The sequence below is a fragment of the Corythoichthys intestinalis genome, chromosome 14, assembly GCF_030265065.1.
Source record: "Corythoichthys intestinalis isolate RoL2023-P3 chromosome 14, ASM3026506v1, whole genome shotgun sequence".
Classification (NCBI taxonomy): Eukaryota; Metazoa; Chordata; class Actinopteri; order Syngnathiformes; family Syngnathidae; genus Corythoichthys; species Corythoichthys intestinalis.
The window spans coordinates 18,512,317-18,535,561 of NC_080408.1; the positions used below are offsets into that span (position 1 = coordinate 18,512,317).

The following is a 23,245-nucleotide window of genomic DNA, read 5'->3' on the forward strand; positions in this document are numbered from 1 at the left end:
TGCTTGTAGTGAGAGCTTCGCCTGCTTATTTTTGCCCAAGGAATACATGCACTTGTCGCATTATCTTCGCCACAATCATGATAAAATAAAAAACAACGTTCATAAAAATGTTAGTGAGTTGTATTAAAAAAAAAAAAAACTTGTGAAGATTTAGTGGGGTTAACAAAGTTGGTGAAACATTAATATGTTACCCTGATCCAAATTCACTTTTTGTGGTAAATGGCAACTTGTTTTGGGAAAGAAACGCTAAGACACACGACGGTAAACTACCAACTTAATCACGTGATAAGAGTGTACGACTTCTGTACACTCAATATGGCGGTGTCTTTGTTCCTTGTAATTTGTGCTGACGTCATACAATGCGTCAGTCGCACCTAAAGTTGTGTTGACAGCAGCGCCCGCATTTGTCGCTGAAGAGCCGCAGTCGGTACTAATTGTGCCAAATGGAGTAGCCTCAAAGCGATCATTTCAGGTTACGCATTTAAAAGAAATCGGACGCGAAACTTAAACGTCCTCGCAGCTGCACTATGGCTGACGACCAGTCCACACAACCCTGGTCACTCGACAAGGATGACTACGTTCTCAACGAGGTGATCGGTTAGTAGCCTAGCTTGCTAATGTTTGCCTGCTAGCCTTCACCGCAATGCTAACTGCGGCTAGCCGAGTCGTGTTGCGTGTAACCCAAGGCCAATTACGACACGTTGTCTCATTACGCTATCGAACTCGCAGAGTTTGCCTTCGAATTTATCAATAGTAGTTCGACGAGATGGTTAAAGACAGCTTCCAGAAATTTCCCATGATTCTGAAAGGCTTGTTTCAATCGCCGTCAGTGGTCTCGTCAGACACCCAGAGTGGGTGGTGCACGTACGGGACTACTACATGAGAACCCACAGTAGTGATTGTAACGGTATACTTTACAGATCAAATGGCTCACAGCGACAGCTGTTTTTCACGAACATGTTATAGTAGAATAAAACCTCTATTGATGCAATGCAGCAATATTACACCACACAAACTTAGGTAAAACTGTCCCAACAGTTATCAATATAATGATAGCCCTTGTATTGAATTGTGTTCAATTGTGACGTTGTATACAGTAATGTTACTCGTCAGTAAATGAAACCTAGACACCTTTTTGGGTGGATTTGCTTCAAACCTGTTTGTTTCCCGCAGGCAGTGGAGCCACTGCAGTGGTCCAAGCAGCCACCTGCAAGCCCAGAAAGGAGAAGGTGGCCATAAAACGTATCAACCTTGAAAAATGTCAAACTAGCATGGATGAGCTCCTGGTAAGAAATAGAGTGACCTGTGAGATATTTCACATCTTTGCTGTGGATAATGTATCATGTTTGGTTAGAGTGATGTGTGAAATATTTTGGGGCTGATCTCACCAGGAAGGCTAAAAAATACTGTATAAAAAGAGTGGGAATGATGTTTTAAAAGCAATCTAAGTTTGTAATGACAAAAAAGTCACAATTTATGGCATTAATTTGTGATAACAGTGACACACTCCACTATGCCATTACCGTGTCTCTATTTTGCAATAGAGCCAATCCCAAGGAACAAAATAGCTATGATGTAACATTACATCTAGTATTTATTTTGACTGAAATGCTGGTGTAGGATGCTAATGATTTGATTGGGTGTTTATAATGTATGAACTTAAAAAAAAATAATAATAATAATTCTGCTCTGAATAAATTGCACGAGGGACAAATTAGAAGAACTGTACTACACAAGAGCAAACGCCAGCTGTGATTATAGACATTGTTCAATTAATACATGGTAATTAAATGTAAATAAAGTAAAACAGAACTTGAGTGTTTCATTGTTGTTATTGTTTATTTTGCAGAAGGAGATCCAAGCAATGAGCCAGTGCCACCACCCCAACATTGTATCATACTACACCTCCTTTGTGGTGAAGGATGAACTTTGGCTGGTCATGAAGCTGCTCAGTGGTGGTAAGTAATAATCAAATATAGCACAAAGCCCCATGCTTTTAACTTAACCTTGCTCTTTGACTAAATGTGTATAGAAAGTCACATATAGTACACAAGGCTTGAATTAACAATTAGCTGCAGTTAACAGTGTGCAGCTCTATGTAGGACCAAAGCTGCCAAAATTAAAATTTTTGGATAAATAAAAAGTCAAAATAAAAATGACTAAAAATACACAAGCAGGAAATCAGATTAAAATATTGCAAATATATATTGATATAAAAACATAATTACATTTTAAAAATAAATAAATAAATAAACAATGAGGAGGCGGTCCTAAGTGTTTGTGCCTGCTTGTACACAACCAAGTAAAACAAAACACAGAACGGGTAATGAGCTAGTCATCACAAAATCCAATGACAATGAAATGAATAAATACGAGAGAAAAACACTTTTATTTATTTATTGAGATTTACTTCAACTGTATTTTGAAATTAATGTTTGTATTTTTACTTTTATTTATTTATATATTTCCATATTTGTTTTTAATCTTTGAGTCTTATTTTTTACTTTAGTATTTATGTTCGTTTTTATTTTCACTTTTACTTATTTTTAATTTTGGCGGCTTTTGTCCTCCATAGTTCTGCACACTGTTAACTCCATGCGAAACTAGTTGTTTTAAAGTTGATTAAAGTAAGTCATATCAGCTGTTATGAAACGAGAATGCAGAGTCTTCTATCTTAAAGTAGTTCAACTCTGAGTCAAGGGTTAGACTCACAGTTTATCGAAACTGCTTTGTGACCCCAGGACAGTTCTCAGTAACAAACTGGATAGGGCAGTTTCATGTGGCTATTTCTTCTTCTCCTTTTCTACCAGCCTTCATGCATTGCAACACTTGGCTGCCTATCTACTCAATATGTATTGTATTTTAAAGGGGTGTGAGTAGAGAGACAATAACAAGGGTGAATAACCGATGCAACTCCATTTCGTTCTGAATCTCTAAATGTTGGCTTATTTTTGAGGGGATGAATTACCCAGCCCAATTGTGAACTGTATTCCCTTTGCTCAAAAGCCTGAGTTATGCTTCTGCATGGTGGTGACGGCGTAACGACGATGTAGACCAATACGGCGTCAATAGCCACGTTTACATGCTGACTTTTATTCATACCGATTCAAATCATTCCGAATGGAAATTTTAGATCAGCTGTTTACATGTCACTTCATCTATTCTGATCCAGCGTTTACATGTGACTGCCTTTATTCCGAAAGGACGTTTGACAACTGCCGTCTGACATGCGCAGATTAATCAAAACAAAGCGTCACGTTGCAAATCATGGAGATCGATCGTCGGAGTGCTGCTGTTTTAACTTTAACCCACTTGTTGTGTTTGTGGGGTCGTATCCGCTTCTGCTGTTTTGCTCTTTTGCCATGTAGTAGCCGGTTTTCCACCGGTTTCTAATCTGGTCAACGCTCCGGTCTATTCCGGCTTCGTGTAACCTCTCGTGAACTTTTTTAAATAGTTCACTGTTCCTCGTTTTACGCCCGTCTAAGCGAGCAATTATATTCAATTCTTTTAAAGTTTGAATTAAATACAATCTTTCCGCCGGACTCCAATTAGGTGCGCTGTGCTCGGAAGCTATGTTGCAAGTGACGTTACTTACGTCACAAAGTGACGTCACCACGTCAGTACAGAGCATGTGCAGAAAGAACGCAACCAGACACCATTCCGCTTCCCTGTTTACATGATATAATTTTACTTCTAATCGGTTTGGGAAAAGGAATATTCCACCCCTGTGAATCGGAATGAAATTCCATTCAGTTTGGGCCTGTTCATTCCGAATGAGGTGTTTATATGGAACACATTTATTCGGTTTGAACAAATATTCCGATTGTAATTGGAATATTTGGCTCCATGTAAACGTGGCAAATGATAATAGTTCTGCGGCAAGGGAATGCGTTGCTCTGTAATTCACCATCAAGCCACTAGAAGGGTGTGGCGTTATGTTTGTACGGTTTTGGGTCCTCTCGTTTTCTTCCAGTTACACAACAATGCCAATGGAGATGGAACGCTTGAATGTGGATATTCAGCTTATCAACATTGAACAACAAATGTTGAGGCGCAGGCGATGCAGTAGACTGTTGCGGAGGTAGTCTGTCTGACTGTTGATGCCGCACAGAGACTGGCAGTCACATTACGAATTCTAGAACTGGGTGGAAGCCAGCAAGCTGCGTTGTCCAGCGTTTTGTCCGATTTCTTTGCCGTGCCCTGCAACCAGCTAGTGGGAAGCCGTAGCAGATTTCTGGTGGCTACGGAACTTCCCGTTCCCCACGTTATTATAAAAGCACTGAGGCACTCTCAATCAGTGATGATGTATCTGACATCCAGCCCCGTATTTTAAGCAATCGCCTTCCACGAATTGCTTGCCATTTGGCAGTCTTTATAATGTCTTGACGAGACATCGTAGAGGTTGTCGAACCTGCGGAACTCTTCGCTGATACTCTCGTCTGCTCGGTCCATTTTTGTGTGTAGCACAATGTTTGAAAATGGCGGCGATTTCGCGATGAACCGGAAACGACAGTCTGAGAGGACCAATCACAGTTGATTTGCGTCACGTCACCACGTGTTGACGTGACGCCCAGTCATGAATCTGTGGAGGTTCACGTCAGGCTATGGCGGAGGGTCGTAAATCGGGTCTGCCTTGACGGCGTAGGTCTGCCACAGAAGCATAACTCGGCCTAAAGTCTGCACATTTTGTGACCACCACTCATTCTCCGCCTTTATACTATTTTCCTTCAGGTTCAGTCTTGGACATCATCAAACACATCATCTCACGAGGTGAACACAAGTCTGGAGTGTTGGACGAGGCCTGCATTGCCACTATCTTGAAGGAAGTATTGGAGGGGCTGGAATACCTTCATAAAAACGGACAAATTCATCGGTGAGACAACGGGCTGGTGGGACTGCTGGGTTGTTTTTATATACATTTCACCCGGTCGTATAACCTTTACTGTGTATCTTAGCATGTGGGTTGAATGTGACCTCAGTACATAAATCATTAATATAATGAAGATGAATAATTGAGATTTGTTGTATATTAATGTTCCACCTTACGTTTAGCTTGTTATTATCTGTGACAATGGACGATGCACATGCACACTTTTGTTTTTGGGGTACGGAGGCATGGTAAACGACAATTGCCAGACAAACAAATAGTGATGACAATGAAATGTTAACTCTTCAAAGTATACTCACTGTCTGCTAGATTTAGCTGCAGTTACCAGCAATGGCAAATAACCTTTGTTATTGCTCCATTAAACTATTGTATAAGGTGCATATACAATAAATTGAGGAAACTGGTACATCTTAAACTCCTTCCACCGAGAGTGTGTTTTATGTATGTTTTTACGTTCTATTGAAATGTTTTTGAATCGACATGCATATCATGAACAGCAATCCAAATTTTTGATCACATTTGGTTTGTTTTATTTTCTTCACCCACAGTGATCTAAAGGCTGGAAATATTCTTCTTGGGGATGATGGCTCAGTTCAAATTGCTGGTACAGTGTTCTTCCCCTTTTCCACATTAGGAAATCATGATTTTGTATACATTGTTGCCCAGCTACTTTGTTGCGATGCAAATTGTAGGTGTTTCATGAATTTATAATTTTTTTTGGGCTTGCTTCATCATTTAAATTGTTTAACATTGTTTTATATAGAATAGGCTCTGTTGTGTGTAACATCTCATAACAACAGTTATTAAGTAAAAATTACTTGACCTGATGGAGAAAACACAAAAACAAGATTTGGATTCCACGCAGAAATATTAGTTAAAAAATAATTGCTGTCAGAAATAAAACAACTCATATATTTTTTTTAAATGTTGCCCAGTGTAATTTATCTACCAGTCCTAAATAAAATTAGAAATTGAATACATTTTTGTTGGACAATGTTTGACCATGAATCTTTTCTCCTCCCTGCTCTATTCACTATTGTTACATACTCATGGCCACCAGATTTTGGTGTGAGTGCCTTTCTAGCAGCAGGTGGGGATATGACCAGAAACAAGGTTCGGAAAACGTTTGTGGGGACGCCATGCTGGATGGCCCCTGAGGTCATGGAGCAGGTGGGAATCTTGTTTCATAGATGGCATCCATTTCATTGGTTTCTCCTGGTTGGTTTTTGTTTATTCTGCTTCGCTTTACAGGTCCGTGGCTATGACTTTAAAGCTGACATCTGGAGTTTTGGCATCACTGCCATTGAGCTAGCCACAGGAGCAGCTCCATATCACAAGTATCCACCAATGAAGGTAAATGTATATGTTTTGCATGTTTAATGTTCCTAATTAGGCAGCAGTGAAACATATGGTCCGACACAGTATATTCTGGGGTTTCGGACAACCAGTAATTTAAGTTCTTCCATTAATTTCCTTACCTTTGCTCATTGTGCAAATCGGTGGATCCCAATTGAAAGAAGTCCAACTTGTAATGATTAGAATTAAATACAGTGAGATTTGAAAATGAGCAAGATTAGCAGACACTTCACTGTATGGCTTTATCTACTGTGTGGGGCAGAATATGTTAGTTTGCACTGTGTGCATTCACACAGGCAGCTTGGGTGGACTGAATTTACTGTGCCCATTCTTGTGTTCTTTCTTTCTATGTCTAGTGTTGCAGTCTTTTGAGTGTTGTGAAAGTAAATTATTGAATAGAAACATTCTGCACTTGTAAAGGAAATATAATGGCTGAACACTGACATAATCCATTTAAAATAAATTTCTGCATATCAATTATGTATGTACATGCACATCTAGATATAATTTGTATAACTAACTAGAGGAGCACTCAGGGCAGACCTCCGCCTAGGCAGCCAAATTCAACCCTTCATATCACAATGCCGCCCAACTGTTGTTCTTGAGTTATCTTGAGGACAAACTAAGGCTGCACGATATTGGGGGAAAAATTACATTGCGATTTTTGGGGGGCATTTGCGACATATATTGCGGTATTAAAACTAGAAGAATTTTCAGCAGATGACTTGAATAGCTCTGTTTGGGAAGACTTTGGTTGACTGACCATGACCACTTTTTACAGGTAGTCCCCGGGTACGAACGAGTTCCGTTCCTACACTGGCGACGTAACCCGAATTTCAGCGTAAATCAGAATTAACCTGTTAAGTACTCCTACAAAATACCGATCCAAAAAGTCCAAAAATATTGTATTTGGTTTAATGATGGACACACTGCTCTCTGGTGGCAGTGTTGGGTCTGGCTGGACTGTATGACTGATGAGCACTCGGCTGACATGGATAAAGGATAGCTGTGCTCTGGTTTGGCCCACATAAGGCTGTAAGTTGTTTCAGCTAATATATGTTCGTGAATGCATTTGTAATTAAGTTTAAAGCTACAGTTTGTGGAGCTGAGTGTGAGCGATTTGCTATGAAAATTTTAATTACGTTAGCATTTAAGCTAGCAGACTTTTATTAGGCAAATTAGACTATAATCTAAATTTACATATTAATCGGACTAGTTGGACATTTGAACACCAACTGTTTAGTGTCAAGTGTTTTATTGTTAAAATGCTTGTCATTTTGAACACTAGTGTCCATATGTGTGTCACAGCTTTGCAAATTGTCAAAAGTGAAGGAAGTCAAAAGCTTCAAAAAGCGCAATGCCCTGTTTGCTGTCTGTCAAGCTGAACAACTTCACATTTATTGAGGACAGAACACGTCATATATTTAAAGTAAAAAATAAGATACTGTGAGGTACAATATGGGACTGTTTATGAGACTTAAATTTTTTTTTAAAAAAGATGCCTACAGACAAAATGGCGGATGAGACTCCCGCGTCTAAAGTCAAAATCACGTGAGTACGTCATAACCTGGGGACTACCTGTATTCATATAATACCTTTTAATCCAGGCTATGGGATCTAATATATAGTATTGGCAGTGTATCAAATACTTGTTCTCCCCACTGTATATGGCGGAAAAGACAGACGCGACTGAAAAAGCAGTATCTGCTCTTGCACTCCTCTTTAAAAGAAACCGCTGTATTTTAAGCCAAAACAACTGTTGTGTTTGACAAAACAGTATGTCTATATGGTGCCATAGCAGATTCATGGTGCATTAAGCCCCCGGACTATTTTTAATTTGTCCGTTTTACCCTGAAAACCCCCGTTTACAGGCTTTGCGCAACCGCTTTTGTTTCAACCCAGCCATAAAACGAAGGCAATTAATTATATTTATTATTCCAAAATGTCATTTTTAGCTTAGAATAATTAATTGATGTGTAATATTTCGTTTAAAAAAAAAAAAAAAAAAAACTGAAAAAAATTATTCACTCGCATATTTTAAACTTTTAAACAAATTACGTCACAATGAAAAAAAATGGTGTCTGTAAAAAAGTCACGGATATGTACCTCATAACTATCACTTAATAGAATTTTTTTGTTACTGTTGCATTTTCTCCGATAAGTTAGATGATAAATAATCGATCCAAACAAAGAAAAATTGAAAAAAAATGTTTTAAAGGGTAAATATGTCAAAAAGAAAATCTCGACCATTCCTTGATGTCTGCAATTTCTGCATCGCGACCCTTGTTATATTACCATGTTTCACCCATAAAATTCCCCCAAAATCCAGCTGTGGCCATTCACAGCTGTGTCTTGACCCTCGGCGATACATGCTACATCAGTGGTCTCAAACCGGTCCTCAAAGGGCCGCAGGGGGTACTGGATTTCATTCCAACCAAACGAGACAAATACCTTTTCACCAATCTGGTTTCTTACAAGTGTAATCAGTTGATTGCAATCAGGTGCTGCTTATGTTAGTAGAAACCTCATTGGTTGAACTGTTTGTGCTGGATCTGTTGGAACAAAAACAAGGACCCACTGCGGCCCTTTGTGGAGTCGGTTTGAGACCGCTGTGCTACATGGAGTTTTTGGATCTAAACAAGGTAAGTACGCGATAATATCTCGTTAAAGTCTTGACGTCTTTAATTCTGCCCTCGCGTGCTCTCACTTCCAGATAGGGTTTCGCTGTTTAAAAAAAATGTTTTTTTTTTTTTTTTTAAATGCCCTCCTGTTCAAAATTTTTCTTCCCCCAGAAAATTGAGATTTTAAGCTTTCCAATGATGTATCACACGTGCATATCGGACAATTTTGAAATTTGGCCAAATTAGGGGTTTCAGAGCGGCACTTCAAGTCACCTGATGGTTTTCCGCCATATACATATGGTTCTAGCAGCAGGCCATCTCTCTGCACACTTGCTGCTTTTATGAAGCAAAACAAAAGTTCAAAACAAACATCCGGCATAAAAAACTTTTGCGTGTCCTGCGATGGGACTATTGCGCACGAGCACATTACGATGGCGATGTTCAAACTATATATTGTGCAGGCCTAGTGCAAACATCCAGAAACAGACAAACCCAACCAAATATGAGTGCCTACCAAAATACAGTTAATATACATCTTATTAACAACTAGGTAAATACATGAAATGGAAGTTAACATAGAGGCTCATTTGCATCTGGCCAGTGTTCTCATTTTGATCGTAAAAGCTGATACTTGCATGTGTGTAGGTGCTGATGCTGACTTTGCAGAACGACCCACCGTGTCTAGAGACAGGCATCACAGACAAGGAGATGGTAAAGAAATATGGCAAGTCCTTTAGAAAGATGATCACCTTGTGTTTACAGAAGGACCCAGAAAAAAGGTCTGTTAATGAATTGTTTTGTAATAGTGGCTTTTTATTTCTTCTTTTTTTTTTTTTTACTTTTAATTCCCTTCTATTTCTACTTTGTCCCTTTTAGGCCAACTGCAGCTGAGTTACTTAAGCACAAATTCTTCACAAAAGCTAAGGCAAGCTTCTATATTAGAAATGTCATAAATATTTATGTACGATATGTAATACTTTCTACTTTTATAGAATAATGACTACCTGCAGGAGAAGCTCCTACATAAAGGTCCATCAATAACGGATCGGTCAAAAAAGGTGTGCCAACCTTGAATGAATTACATCGATGATCATGTTCGATTAAACTGACAAGCATTAAAAAGAAGGAACTTAACACTTTGAAGGTGAGACGTGTTCCAGGGTCCAGTGGCCGCCTCCACAAGACAGAAGATGGTGGCTGGGAGTGGAGTGACGATGAGCTGGATGAGGAGAGTGAGGAAGGGAAAGCTGCAGTGGCTGCTCTGCGGGTGAGAGGTGTTCAATAGTCTCTCACAAGTACTGATCATAATATAGTGACAAACAGGCGCCATCATTTATTGTGTCGCACCGGAAATGCAACACATTTATAGTCATGAGATGCTGGTATGTCTGCTACTGTAAAAATATGTCTAGGGCTGTCAAAATTATCGCGTTAACGCGCGGTAATTAATTTTTTTAATTAGTCACGTTAAAATATTTGACGCAATTAACGCACATGTCCCGCTCAGAAAGTATTCTGCCTTTTGCTAAGTTTAACAGCAAGGCTTTTTGTGCTGTCCAACAGCGAACTCTTGTGGTCGCTTTGCGACATGGTTTATTGTTTTCAGTCCAGTTGCACGACGTCTCGGGCTGATAATGTTGTGCTTAAATGATCCTTGGACAAGATTTGTCCGTAAGTATGGTTGTTGTAAAGAATGTTCATATTATGTTAGTAAGCGAAATGTTATATTTATTGTATGAGACGCTTTTTGTTTATGTTTAGTGAACCTGTATAGCGTGCTAAGCTAACGTTGTTGCTAATGCAATGCTTGTGTACTTTTTTTTTGTAGTTTTAACGACAATCTAAAGAGGACAATGGTTTGAGGCTATTTTATTAATAAATCAAATGAAAAAGGAAGAAGTCTAATTATTAAGGCGTCGTTCACTAGCTGTCTAGCTTTGGAAAAAGTAGACGCTTCGGAGTGAGGACAGCATAGACAGATTTAAATGACAGTAGAGTGAAATGCCCACTACAGTCCTTATTTACCGTATGTTGAATGTATACATCCATCTTGTGTCTTATCTTTCCATTCCAACAATTTATTTTACAGAATATATATATAATTTACAGAAAAATATGGCATATTTTATAGATGGTTTGAATTGCGATTAATTACGATTAATTAATTTTTAAGCTGTAATTAACTCGATTAAAATTTTTAATCGTTTGACAGCCCTAATATTGTTTTTTTTTGGTGCATTGAGCACACACTGGTCACAATTTAATTTGGAAAAAATAACCTGTCATACCACTGCTTCTATCCTTGATACCTCATTTAATTCCACAAGACGGTCAAGAACCTTAGACAGGCAGCATTTAAATACTGTGGTGATTGAGAACAATCATAAAAATCTACTGTATTGTTAAAAATTTCAGGATGAATACAAAGTGAATGTTAAGGTGTGGGATTATACTTGTCTATCTTTTCTGCGTTGATGTCATGAAGTTCTTTTTGGACTGTGGGACTCTTTAAATTCTATCTATTTGAAATAAGATTGGGTGAGTTAGAAAATTGCATGTTTTTAATCCTGTCAATCTGTCATGTCCATTCTGCAGTCACCCAGAGTGAGGGACGGGTCTCAGACTACAGAGGTAAGTCTGTTAGTGGTGGACATGACCAGTGACGCTGATTTCTTACATTACCTTGAAAAAGTGATCTGCATGAACGTCTCGGTTGTTTTCCATCCTTCGCCTTAAAACCTTTTAAATGTACGATTAAATGTTGTTGTTTTTTTATTTATTTATTTTAATTTTGTCTTAATAGTTTTTATAACATTTTGTCTTAATAGTTTTTATAACATTCTCACATTTAAAATGTTCATACTTAATGCTCTTAATTTCTCCACTCAAGTAACGCAGCAAACACATCAGTTTAAATTGTGTATCATACCGCTTAGATTTTCTCACCACCGGATGGGTCAAGTCCACACCTAAAACCACCTTGCACTGTCAATGCGAATGTTACCCCTGTGGGACAAAGTGGCGAAGATGTTTCACCACAGGTTCCCACTCCTGCTCAAACAGCGAGCCCCTCGCATGGGCCCTCCACCCAGGTAAAGGTGGTATTACACAGCCTTTCATTCTCTCGAACCTCATGTATGTTGCCTTCTTTTTGTCGCAGGATCCCGTTGTTTCAGATGCCAGCGTTCCCATCAGCCTCGTTCTGAGGCTGAGGAATCCAAAGAAGGAACTCAATGACATCAGATTTGAGTTCATGTCTGGTCGAGGTATTGTGCATCTTCTAACCTTGTGTCTTAAATCACTTGTTTTGCTGTCTGCTAATGCTTCTCCATGTCATCAGATTCTGCTGACGGAGTCTCTCAGGAGTTGGTTTCAGCTGGTCTAGTTGATGGGAGAGATTTAGTCATTGGTAAGTAGTCCTTTCTCTTCAGCTGAATTTAGGGATGCAGCTATCGATTATTTTAGTAGTCTGTTAATCTATGAACTAGTTAGTTTGAAAAATAGAGTAATCGGATTAGGAACATAAAAAAATTAAAATACCTAATGTTAGCCTCAAACGGTATAAAAAAGTTGATAAATGAGAATCTAAGTACAACAAAAGAACAATTGGCTAACTTGCATAGCGATAGTCCACTAGCTTAAATGCTATAAAATGCTAATGTTTTTTTCACTGCTCTTAACAAATCGTTCAAACACATAGTCCCCACAAAAAACAGCTAAATATACCTATGAACTAAATTACGAATGCATTAAAAAACATTAGCTCAAACAAAAACTTACTTTATGTTGGTCTTAACAGAGAGCAGCTGGATTTAGCCATGTAACTGAGTAATGTCATTTTTCGCTGTTGCCACTAGAGGGCAGTGTATCCACCCAAATCAAAAGAAATAATGTAAACCATTACAATGCTAATTTAATTAAACAAATATTCGAAACAGCAAAATTTTATTCAAAGCTTTTTTTCTAATTGAATTACTCGAGTTTACCGATTGTTGCAGCACTACCTGAATTTACAGAAAACTTGCTAATGCTAAAAAATGCTAGTGTACCCAATGCATTTGTACTTTTGTACTAAAGTACATTTAGGTACATGTATTACTTTTATATACTGAAATGTCAGTTTGAATGCTCACCTTGGCTGGCTTGGTAGTATTGGTACTCCTGATTTCCTTTTTTGTCTTCATTGCAGTTGCTGCTAATCTGCAAAAGATTGTGGATGATCCTCACAGTCACAAAAATGTCACCTTTAAGCTGGTAAGCATTGTAAATAGAGTTGGAAGAATAAATCGATTCGACAGGATATGTGTGAAGACAGAAGATATGAACGTATCTATGTCAGTTGATACAAAATGTGTCAATAATGATCATGAGATACATCAATTGTTGAGCTGGGTATTGACCCTTTTGACGTTAGGCGTTGGTTGCCTGAGTTTACACATTTTCAAAACACCGCTCACATACTAAGTCCTCGCTAGAGGTGTCCCAGGTGCGATCACTTGGTTGGAAATCGAGCCTGGTTATGTCATTTCCAGAAGATCAGAATCAGATTTTAAAAAATACATGGGATGCTGAAGAATTTTTTATTTATTTATTTATTTTTTTTTAAAGGTTACAAAGCAACAAAACTTTCAGATGAACAAGGATTTTGATAAGTGCTGTATTTTCTGAATACCCCTAGATGGCAGTATTTATCAATTGTAACAATATCAAATGCCTTCGATCCATGTAGCTCAGTGAAAGTACAGAACACATAATCACATGCCCTTCCTGTGTGGCGTTTGGTTGTTTTTGTCTGTGCCTGCGTGTATTTTCTACGATTACTCAGGATTTGTAACTCATCCCGTAAACATGCTTATTAGGTTTGACTTGAACACCAGAATTGTCCGTAGGGTAGGATTGGGCCATATATCAATATAAACATTATATCAATACTTAACTAATGTGATATGGTAATAGACGATAACATATGGTTCAAATATACACCCTGCACTATTTTGACTTAAAATAAAGGCACACCTGTGGTTATACAGTATTATAGTGTGTTTTGAAAGGTGGAAAAGCGCTATATAAGTGTAACACCATTTACCATTAGGGATGTCCCGACCGCGTATTTTTGCTCCCGAGTCAGTCACCTGATTTTGAGAATCTGCTGATATGGGGTGCCGATCCGATGCCCACAAAAGTTCCAAACATGTTACAGTACTGTACAATTTACAGTACTACCTCTTCCGCTTTTTCCAGGAGTGTTGTGGAATATAAAACATATATATTTTTGTTTCTTTTGGCAATGCCATTTTATCTCTGGATTATTTTGTTAGGTTTTAGCCATTAAAAACTTAAAAATAAATAAATAAATAAAAATAACCTTGCGATATATTTTGTCAAGGCTACACACTGGTTTTACTGGTGTGCCTAACTGTTTTCTTAACACAAAATGTAGGCGCACCCACATTTTTCATTGTATCACCTTTAATGGCACACTTTTAATCACTCTCCATAACAGTAATTCACATGAGTGAGTCCACTCAAATTCACTCATTTTTTGACACTTATGCTGGTGAGAAAAGCCTCTAGACAACAAAGATTGACTAAACAATGATTGACACTTTTGTGCCTTTGATTGTAGAGCTACAGAGCCTTCACTCGCCAGATCAAAGCTACAAACCTGTCAATCATCACTAACCTTAAGTAGCAAACTCCAGCTGCACTGCTGACCAAGAAAAGCGGCAAGAGGGAGAGGCTGTACAAGCATGAAGCAAAAAAAACGTATTTTTAAAAAAATTAAAAACCTGATCCTTTGTACCGTTTCCGATCTGCTGAAAAATCACGCGATCGGCCCGATTACTGATTACGTGATTGGATCGGGACATCCCTAGTTTATATTTTATTATCTGAACAACTGAGCATTTTTTTATAAACTGAGTGGAGAAAACTTATTTGATTTTGCCATTATTCACTGAAATAGCTGGTTTCAATAAAATTACAGTACTTGTCTAAATTTGGCTTTGACTTGGCATGAGCAATTGCTCTTTTTTTCTTGCTTTGTAAGGAAAATGACAGGATGAACAGTAATATTCAGCCTCAATATATTGGGATATGACTTTTGGTCTATATCACTAAGCCCTACCATAGGTTTGAATCTTTGTTCATCTATTTTGCATCCTGAGATTTATTAGCTGGCAACCAGTACAGGGTTTATAGTAAGGATGTCCGGATTGCATATTTTTGCGTCAGTCAGTTTGAGAATCTGCCGATAGTTCCGATCTGATATTGGGGGGTGGGTTGTTTTTTTTTATTGTATGTATACAGTACTAGAGGTGTGCGAAATTTCCGATTCTTAGATTATTCGCGATTCAGCCGTGGAAGATTCGAGAACGATTCACAAACATCCAAATTCCGATTATTGAAATATGTCAAGTAAAGCGGAAGTAAAACACACTCAGGGCGCCGCGCGGTCTTCGGGACGCAGTGAGGAACGGAGCAAGAGCAGCTAAACATCATGCATGTCATTACCCGGCCCCTCGGGTAATGCCGACCCTAAATGTTCATTCAACAAAGTCCAGATGATTTGAATAAATATTTGTTTCTAGTGCTGTTAACTGCATGCTTCAGAAAAATAGCTTGGCATTTCCTCGATACTCAACTCACAATCCCGCGCTACAGATGCACAGTTATGGCGTCCCTTTCAGTATGTCTCATTCTTCTGGTTTCTCAGGCGTCTGGTGTGGAAGAGTCAGAAATTCCTGATGACATAAAACTTGTCGGCTTTGCGCAGCTCAGCATCAGCTAAGTCAACTAGCCGTGCAGCAAAAGACAGCAACTACTGGTAATGCACAGCTGCATGCTAGTAAATTCTACGACGCCACTGCTGCCAAAGAGGAGGACGACGAGATGTAAAGCTGGCTAAGTGTGACACTGCGGCAGGATGCACGAGGACCACGTGGAGATGAGGTTCAGTTCATCACAGGAACACACTTGAAACGTTTACAGTGCGCTTATTCTTGGGAGAGGACATGCAATCAATTACTAACCCCCCCCAACCCCACAGCCCCGTTCGTAAGCACAACCTAAACAATCTGTCTGTACTGGAAAAGATGCCTTCCTCGCTCCTTTTTATCTTTTTTTGTGTGTTTAGATTAAATTGTGCCACAAAACTCACATGAGTTGAAATGCCACCTTATGCTACACTGAATTTGACCAGTGAAAATTAAGCCTTACACTATTAACTATGTTATCAACTGCACAACTATTAGTGATTGGCTTAATAGTTCAATGCATTTCTAAGATCTAAGAAATTCCTTCATAATTTAGAAATGTAAGGCAAATCGAAAGCAAATTACCTCCCTTACAGTTGAAGTACAGCCAAAGAGATCAATCAGGCATCAACTCCACAAATAAACTCTTTCAAATGTTCTTACATTGTTCCTTTAGCGGCGTTGGGTCACAATTTTAGTTGCGACACTCAAGTTTTCTGAAGTATTCAAAATCATTGTAGACCGGCCTGATATTTTTATCCTATGCAATTTTTTGTTTTCACTGGATGTGATGCTGTTGTTCCTATCACATTTTTGGCTGAATTGTATCTCTGTACCTCAATATTTCATGTGTCAAGCAGCAAGGTAGCTCCTCAAACGGAATTTAGCAAAGTGAATTCTTGACACGCCTACACGGGTCACAATTGCTTTAATTTGTTTGCTAATTTCAGCATACACGTGGTAATATTGTCTTTTTATTTTGTTGCTTTAAGAGCTTTTGGGGAATCCTTAATGCATCTGAGGAGTGATGAGTCTATGCTGGTTTGGCTTGAAAAGGCCACCAGGTTTTGAACTTCACTGGAGGGAACTGGAAATGTTTCACCAAAGTAAAGGAGACACTTCACCTAAATGGCACTCACAACGCTTGGTATATAACCATGCAAATGAGTGAACCCAAATTGTAGGATAATCGCTCCCTATGTACAGTGAGGAGAAAAAAGTATTTTAACACCCTGCGATTTGCAAATTCTCCCACTTAAAATAAAATGATGAGCGGGTTTGACATTTTCATGGTAGGTGCTTGTCTACTGTGAGAGATAATCTTAAAAAAAAAAAAAAAAAAAAAATCCAGAAATCACGGTGTATGATCTTTTAAACAATGTATTTCTTTTATACTTCTGCAAATAAGTATTTGAACCTGAGAAAATCAATGTCAATACTTGGTACAGTAGCCTTTGTTTACAATTACAGAGGTCAAATGTTTCCTATAACGTTCCATCAGGTTTGCACGGACTGCAGCCGGGATTTTGCACCATTGCTCTGCACAGATCTTCTCTAGATCAATCAGGTTTCTGGAGTGTAACTGAGAAACACAGAATTTGAGCTTCCTCCAGAGATTTTCTATTGAGTTTAGGTCTGGAGACTGGCTAGGCCCCTCCAGAACCTTGATATGCTTTTTATGAAGCCACTCCTTGGTAAGGGTGTAATGCTACATGTATTTGTATTGAACCGTTTCGGTACGTGGTGCTCGGTTCGGAACGGAGGCGTACCGAACGAGGTTCTGACGTAATGTCACCCTTACTTTTCGAGGCTGTGAGTCGATCGGGTTACAGTTTCTTTGTGTAGATTATATTTACTCCGTCTTGTCTACTATAATGAGGACCAACACGGTAGGATAGTATAACCCAGAAACGTCAACGGCGCGAGAACGCAGTGAAACGCAGGCGTTAAAGTCAATCAGACAATGCACACCAGTCGCAGTGCGGCCGCGTGTTAGACGCGTCCCAGAAGCGGCTCAACACGACGCACGCGAAAAGAATGGCTGAGTTTATTATTTGACACGAAACGCGACCCTCCTGCGTCAATACTACTACCGGTAGCTAGGATCGGGCAGAGCTGAAGTCACTTGTGTAAAAATACGGTGGATCCGGTCGATTTTCAATTTAATATGCAATCGTAACCCACTTTTTGAGTCCATCAGATCTCTTGAGTGGTAAATCGGGGCACAGTTTACTTGTCTTTATTGATTTACTGCTGTCTTCTCTGCTACAATAATAACCAACATGGCCCCGTATTCAATACAAAACCCTCCTACCGCAACAAAAATCCACCAATAAAGCTTTTGAAAACCGTTCATAAGAAAAAATAAATGATTCATTGAGGCATTTCATTTGGAAAATACGTGTTAAAATCTTTGTCATTGGGATTGCTTTTCTCTTTAGCACAGGACTTTTTTTTTTTCTTTCTTTCAGAAAGAAAGCTGACTAATACGTGGGGTCTGAAAGGCAAATTTTTGTTGGATTATCTTTAAATACCCGCTACTTTTTGAGCAGAATTCTAGCTTTGTATAGGCTAATGTTTGTATTGTTGAAAGCACAAAGGTGTGTAATAAACAACTAGCACATTTACATTTTGCATTTTGTTTTCTTACTGTACCGAAAAAGAACCGAACCGTGACCTCAAAACCGAGGTACGTACCGAACCGAGATTTTTGTGTACCGTTACACACCTATTCCTTGGTTATTCTGGCTGTCTGCTTCGGGCCATTGTCATGTTGGAAGACCCAATCCCTACCCATTTTCAATACTCTAATTGAGGGAAGGAGGTTATTCCCGAAATCTCACAAATGACAATACATTGTCCTGATCATCCTCTCCTTAATACAGTGCAGTCGTCCAGTCCCATGTGCCGAAAAACACCCCGCAAAGCATGATGCTATCACACCCATGCTTCACATTAGGGATGGTGTTCTTTGGATGGTACTAATCATTCTTCTTCCTCCAAACATAGAGTGGAATTAAGACCAAAAAGTTCCATTTTTATCTCATACGACCACATGACTTTCTCCAATGACTCCTCTGGATCGTCCAAATGGTTATTGGCAAACTTAAAACGGGCCTAGACGTGCTGGTTTTAGCTGGCAAAGCTTCCGTGCCATGCATGATTTTAAACCATGACGTCTTGGTGTATTGCCTACAGTAACCTTGGAAATGGTGGTCCCAGTTCCTTTCAGGTAATTAACCAGCTCCTCCTGTGTGGTTCTTGGCTGATTCCTCGCCATTCTTAGGATCATTGAGACAGGGTAGATCTTCCATGGAGCCCCAGTCTGAGGGACGTTGACAGTCATGTTTAGCGTCTTCCATTTTCTAATAACGGTGGATCTTATATCACCACGCTGCTTGGCAATCGCCCCATAACTCTTGCAAGCCTTGTATAGGTCTACAATTCTGTCGCTGGTGTCTTTGGAAAGCTCTTTGGGGTGTATTGAGTGGACAGGTGTTTATATGTAGCTAACCGCTTCAAACTGGTCAAAAAGTCAGACTCAAAAAGCCCACCTCCACTCCACTTATTTAGGATAATAAGTGGAGTGGAGGTGGACTTTTAAAGGCGACTAACAGGGCTTTGAGGTTCACAATTCTAGCTAATACACAGGTGTTCAAATAATTATTTGCAGCAGCATAATACAAATACATTTTTATAAAGTCATACACTGTGATTTCTGGACTTTTTAAGATTGCCTCTCACAGTGGACAAGCACCTACCATAACAATTTTAAACCCGCCATTTCTAAGTGGGAGAACTTACAAAATCGCAGGATCTTCAAAGACTTATCCTCACTCTATTACAAATGAATATAAATCTTGAATGGTATTATTTAGGATTTAGGATTAAGTGGCTGCAAGTATACACTAGAAAACAATCCCACTCCAAAATCATCTTAGAATACGCTGCAGCTCAGATGTGACCCTAAATAGGAAATGTATGCATTGGATATATTGTAATTGCGTCCAGTGGCCTTACACTTAGATAAGATAATCAGGGCATTCAAATCTGATAGCATGAAACGCTAAAGGATTATCATTTCAGAGAGTTGTTTTTGGCAGCCATTTTAATTTTCGTCTTAGTCTTTTGGACGAAAATACTTTTAGTCTTGGTCATATATTAGTCATTTCAAAATGTATTCGTCTTTGTCTAGTTTTTAGTTGACAATTCTCAAAATGTTTTAGTCTATAAATTTCAAAAGTTTTATTCCATGAATAAATAAATAAAAAGTTTCCAGCAATTTCAAATGAACATGACAGACGAACACATAACTGTAGATTCTACAAGGACATCGACATTTTCATGATGATAATACACACTTAGCAGGAAAATAGCACATTATTTGCAATTAATTAAGCTCACCTGGATGCCACGAACTGTATGTAAAATGTTTTCCAAGAGTTTAAGAAGACAGTCACAGTGCTAAATGCTAATGCTACAAGTAAGTTTAGTGTGTGATGATCACTCTGCACAGACCCTTGAAGGCTAAAGCAACATGGCAAAGCCAAGATAACACAAAACTTACCAAGCAGCACCTGACAAATTTGTTTCACAAAAGGAGCCTGGAATGGGCACAGGCTTACTCACCGCTGTGTGTGGAGCGAGGGGGGGCTCAAGACGTCACATGAGTGACACAACCAAACACTGCTAAATACGTGGTAACAACACATACAATAAGAAAATATCAGTCATTGTTAATTTATGACGGAAACTATGGAAAATTTTCATCTCATTCTCGTGTCATCAGACGACAACTGGCATCCATCTCGTATTTTTTAGTCTCCCAAGACACATTTTCAGCGCGACATCATTATGAAAATTTTCGTTATCGTCATCGTTGACGAAAGCAACATTGGTTTTAGATTGCCTTGCAAGAGAATGGAAACATGCGTACTACCTCTTTTTTAAAAAAATTGTTAACCGCACTATCCAGATTCTATCCAGATTCTATCCAGATTGAATCACTGCCAAACATTACAAATTATTGTATTGCTGATAATTTTTATAACTATTATTATTATGAATAGGACTTCAGCACTATAGTGTACAGTAACCTACTATTGGGACGTACAAACAAATTTGTCTACCCACTTGGTGATTGTGCAGGTTGCTTCAAAAGCAAAAAGCAAACATTTTAGAAAACGACAGGTATGGCCCCGAGCCCTGACCAACTCAGCATGGTTTGGAGCTGATCTTTGAAAGCTCATAATAGAAAATAATTATGCCCGAGTCGATCCTTGGGAGTGTCGCTAAATAGCCAGATTATCTTGTAGTGTAAGGCCACTTATCGAGTGCCAATATCCATGTGTGTTTCAAATTAAAGAAAAAAAGACCACGATTTTTTTTTTTTCCCTGTTAGCATGCTCACACATTGCTTTTTTCCCCCCTTTAGCGTGCTAACACCCATGCTAGCATGAGTGCTTCGTACTTATAGGATGTTTGTTGTCATTGCAGTTAAATACACAAATCCATTCAAGAATTGCTATGGAGTATATTAAAAATTTGGGTGATGTGACCTTCCCAGAAAAGTAGTTGCCTGGGAAATTGGCGTGCTTGGCCACAGTTTTAGTGTCTTTCCAATCCAAACACTCCTTTTGTCATGCGTCACTCCCAATGTAGCTGTTTGTTTTATTTGTACCACATGAAAGGGCTGCCTTGAAGCTGCTTGTTCAGGTACTGGAGTGAGTGGTGCGTAAAGAATGAGTCACGTATGTATGTCGCAACTCCAAGCACTGTCAGGTAACATTTTTTTTTTTTTTTTCAAATCCGTAACAATGTTGGTGCATTTGACTGTTAAACATATACATACCGCATAAAACAACTTGCAAATGTTGATTCCGGAATACAGATGGTGAATCTGATTGTTGACTCATCTTGAGTCAAATGGAGTTTTTTGTTTGTTTGTTTGTTTACTGCCATTTGCCTTTGTCATTTGCATCACTGATTATTCACAAGTTGTTTTTGGCACCTTTCACATGTTAACATGCGCATTGTACCATTGCTGATATGCAGATGTTAGTGTTTATGTAAACCTGTGCAAACCTATTGGAGTTTGAGATGTCATCAATGCACAGGATTGATTTGTATGCGTGTATTCTATTGGTGTTACCATATAACTGCCCTGAATTATATTTTATTTTTACCCTGAAAGAAAATCGTTATTTTGCCTTGTCAGTCTCTAAATTGTTGTTATTATTTGAATCAAATGATGGCAACTAACATTTTTTATTTTAAATATGCTTATTCAATTGCATACATGTATGCATTGTTTAACGATAATTTGATCTGGAACATGTTTTCAAGACAAATTGTATTAATTGATGTAAAATGTCACCACGTGCAGAATGATTTTTGGTCGAAGAATAAAGCCACAGTGGAGTAAGAAAAAGTTTGTTCAGTTGACTTTTTATTTTATAGATAATTGATATAGATAATAATTTACTTTTTGCAGGTTAATTGAAAACTTAGTGGTAATTGGTGATCATCCTAGGTTTATTTGATGCTCAGTAACACATTAAAATGTCACCACAAATCTGGTGCTCTCGAATTGGTAACAGGAATGTAAATTATGGATCAGCGTGTCCTGAACAAAAAAAGTGCAAATACAGTAAGCATAACACCAAATACAAAAACAATAGCAGGCAAGGTGGCTTACTGCTTAGTATGATGCCTCACAGTTCTGATTTCTGTTCAGTCCTGGGCTCTGGCCTTCCTTTGTGGAGTTTGCATGTTCTTCCTGTGCCTGTGTGGCTTTTCTCTGGGTTCTTAGGTTTCCTCCCACATCCAAGGGACAACACTCAACTCAATTCAATTAAATTTTATTTGTATAGCCCTATATCACAACAAGGTTATCTCAAAGGGCTTTGCAGAGGCAGTATGATACACAGAAACAGCAGATGAAATAAATAAAGGTCAAGTCCTGGGCATCCTCCATCCTTAGACCCTCAATTTCGGCAAGGAAAAACTCCAAAAATTCTTTGGGAGAAAATGAGAAACCTTAGGGAGTACCACAGTCAGGAGGGATCCACTCCCAGGACGGATAGCAGGATGCACCAGGACTGCTAATGGGAATTAGCAGACGGAGTTACAGTTTGTAAAGATGCAATAGAGTAAGGGAACAAGAAGAGGTCCATCTAGCCAGATGAGGGGGGCAACGAGGACGTCCATCCAGCCAGGGGTCCGGATAGTCAGGAGGCTGCAGCTGAAAAATAGCGGGGAGGGGGGAAAGGGGACACCGGGTGACCAGTGATGAAGAGACTAGTCAACTAGATATTTAAGTAAAACAAGTAGTAGGTAGAGTAAGAAAAAGTAGCTAGGACTCGGTGGCTGTACTTCCCCCAGCATTATAGCTTCTAGTGCAGCGTAGACTGAACTGTGTGTCTAGTCCGATTTAAACTAGCCTGACCATAAGCTTTGTCGAATAGGAACGTTTTTAGTCTAATCTTAAATGTACAGACTGTCTCGGCTTCTTTAATACTAGCTGGAAGCTGATTCCATAAAACAGGAGCTTGGTGGCTAAAGGCTCTAGCTCCGACTGTACTTTTAGAAACCCTAGGAACTACCAGTAGACCTGCATTCTGAGA

General features: G+C 38.9%; 1 protein-coding gene across 2 annotated transcripts; it reads left to right on the plus strand.

Moving 5' to 3' along the window:
- Positions 1-380: 380 nt before the first annotated feature.
- Positions 381-21,644, plus strand: LOC130930150 (serine/threonine-protein kinase OSR1-like). 2 transcript variants are annotated; one of them, XM_057857905.1, is made up of 17 exons: positions 382-597; positions 1,174-1,286; positions 1,850-1,958; positions 4,732-4,873; positions 5,437-5,492; positions 5,949-6,058; positions 6,140-6,241; positions 9,511-9,644; positions 9,742-9,790; positions 9,858-9,923; positions 10,010-10,132; positions 11,461-11,496; positions 11,802-11,957; positions 12,026-12,131; positions 12,206-12,274; positions 13,055-13,119; positions 15,581-21,644. In XM_057857905.1, the coding sequence occupies exons 1-17, from the start codon at positions 528-530 to the stop codon at positions 15,653-15,655; spliced, it is 1,581 nt and encodes a 526-aa protein (XP_057713888.1). In that variant the 5' UTR covers positions 382-527; the 3' UTR covers positions 15,656-21,644. The 2 variants fall into 2 exon arrangements, with proteins under 2 accessions (XP_057713887.1, XP_057713888.1); XM_057857904.1 differs by having other exon boundaries at positions 381-597; positions 5,949-6,241.
- The last annotated feature ends 1,601 nt before the right edge of the window (positions 21,645-23,245 follow it).

Coding starts and splice junctions, on each gene's coding strand:
- LOC130930150 (XM_057857904.1), top strand. CDS start 528: ATGGCTGACGACCAGTCCACACAACCCTGGTCACTCGACAAGGATGAC. Junction 5,493..5,948: donor TGGCTCAGTTCAAATTGCTG/GTACAGTGTTCT, acceptor CATGGCCACCAG/ATTTTGGTGTGAGTGCCTTT. Junction 12,132..12,205: donor TGAGTTCATGTCTGGTCGAG/GTATTGTGCATC, acceptor CCATGTCATCAG/ATTCTGCTGACGGAGTCTCT.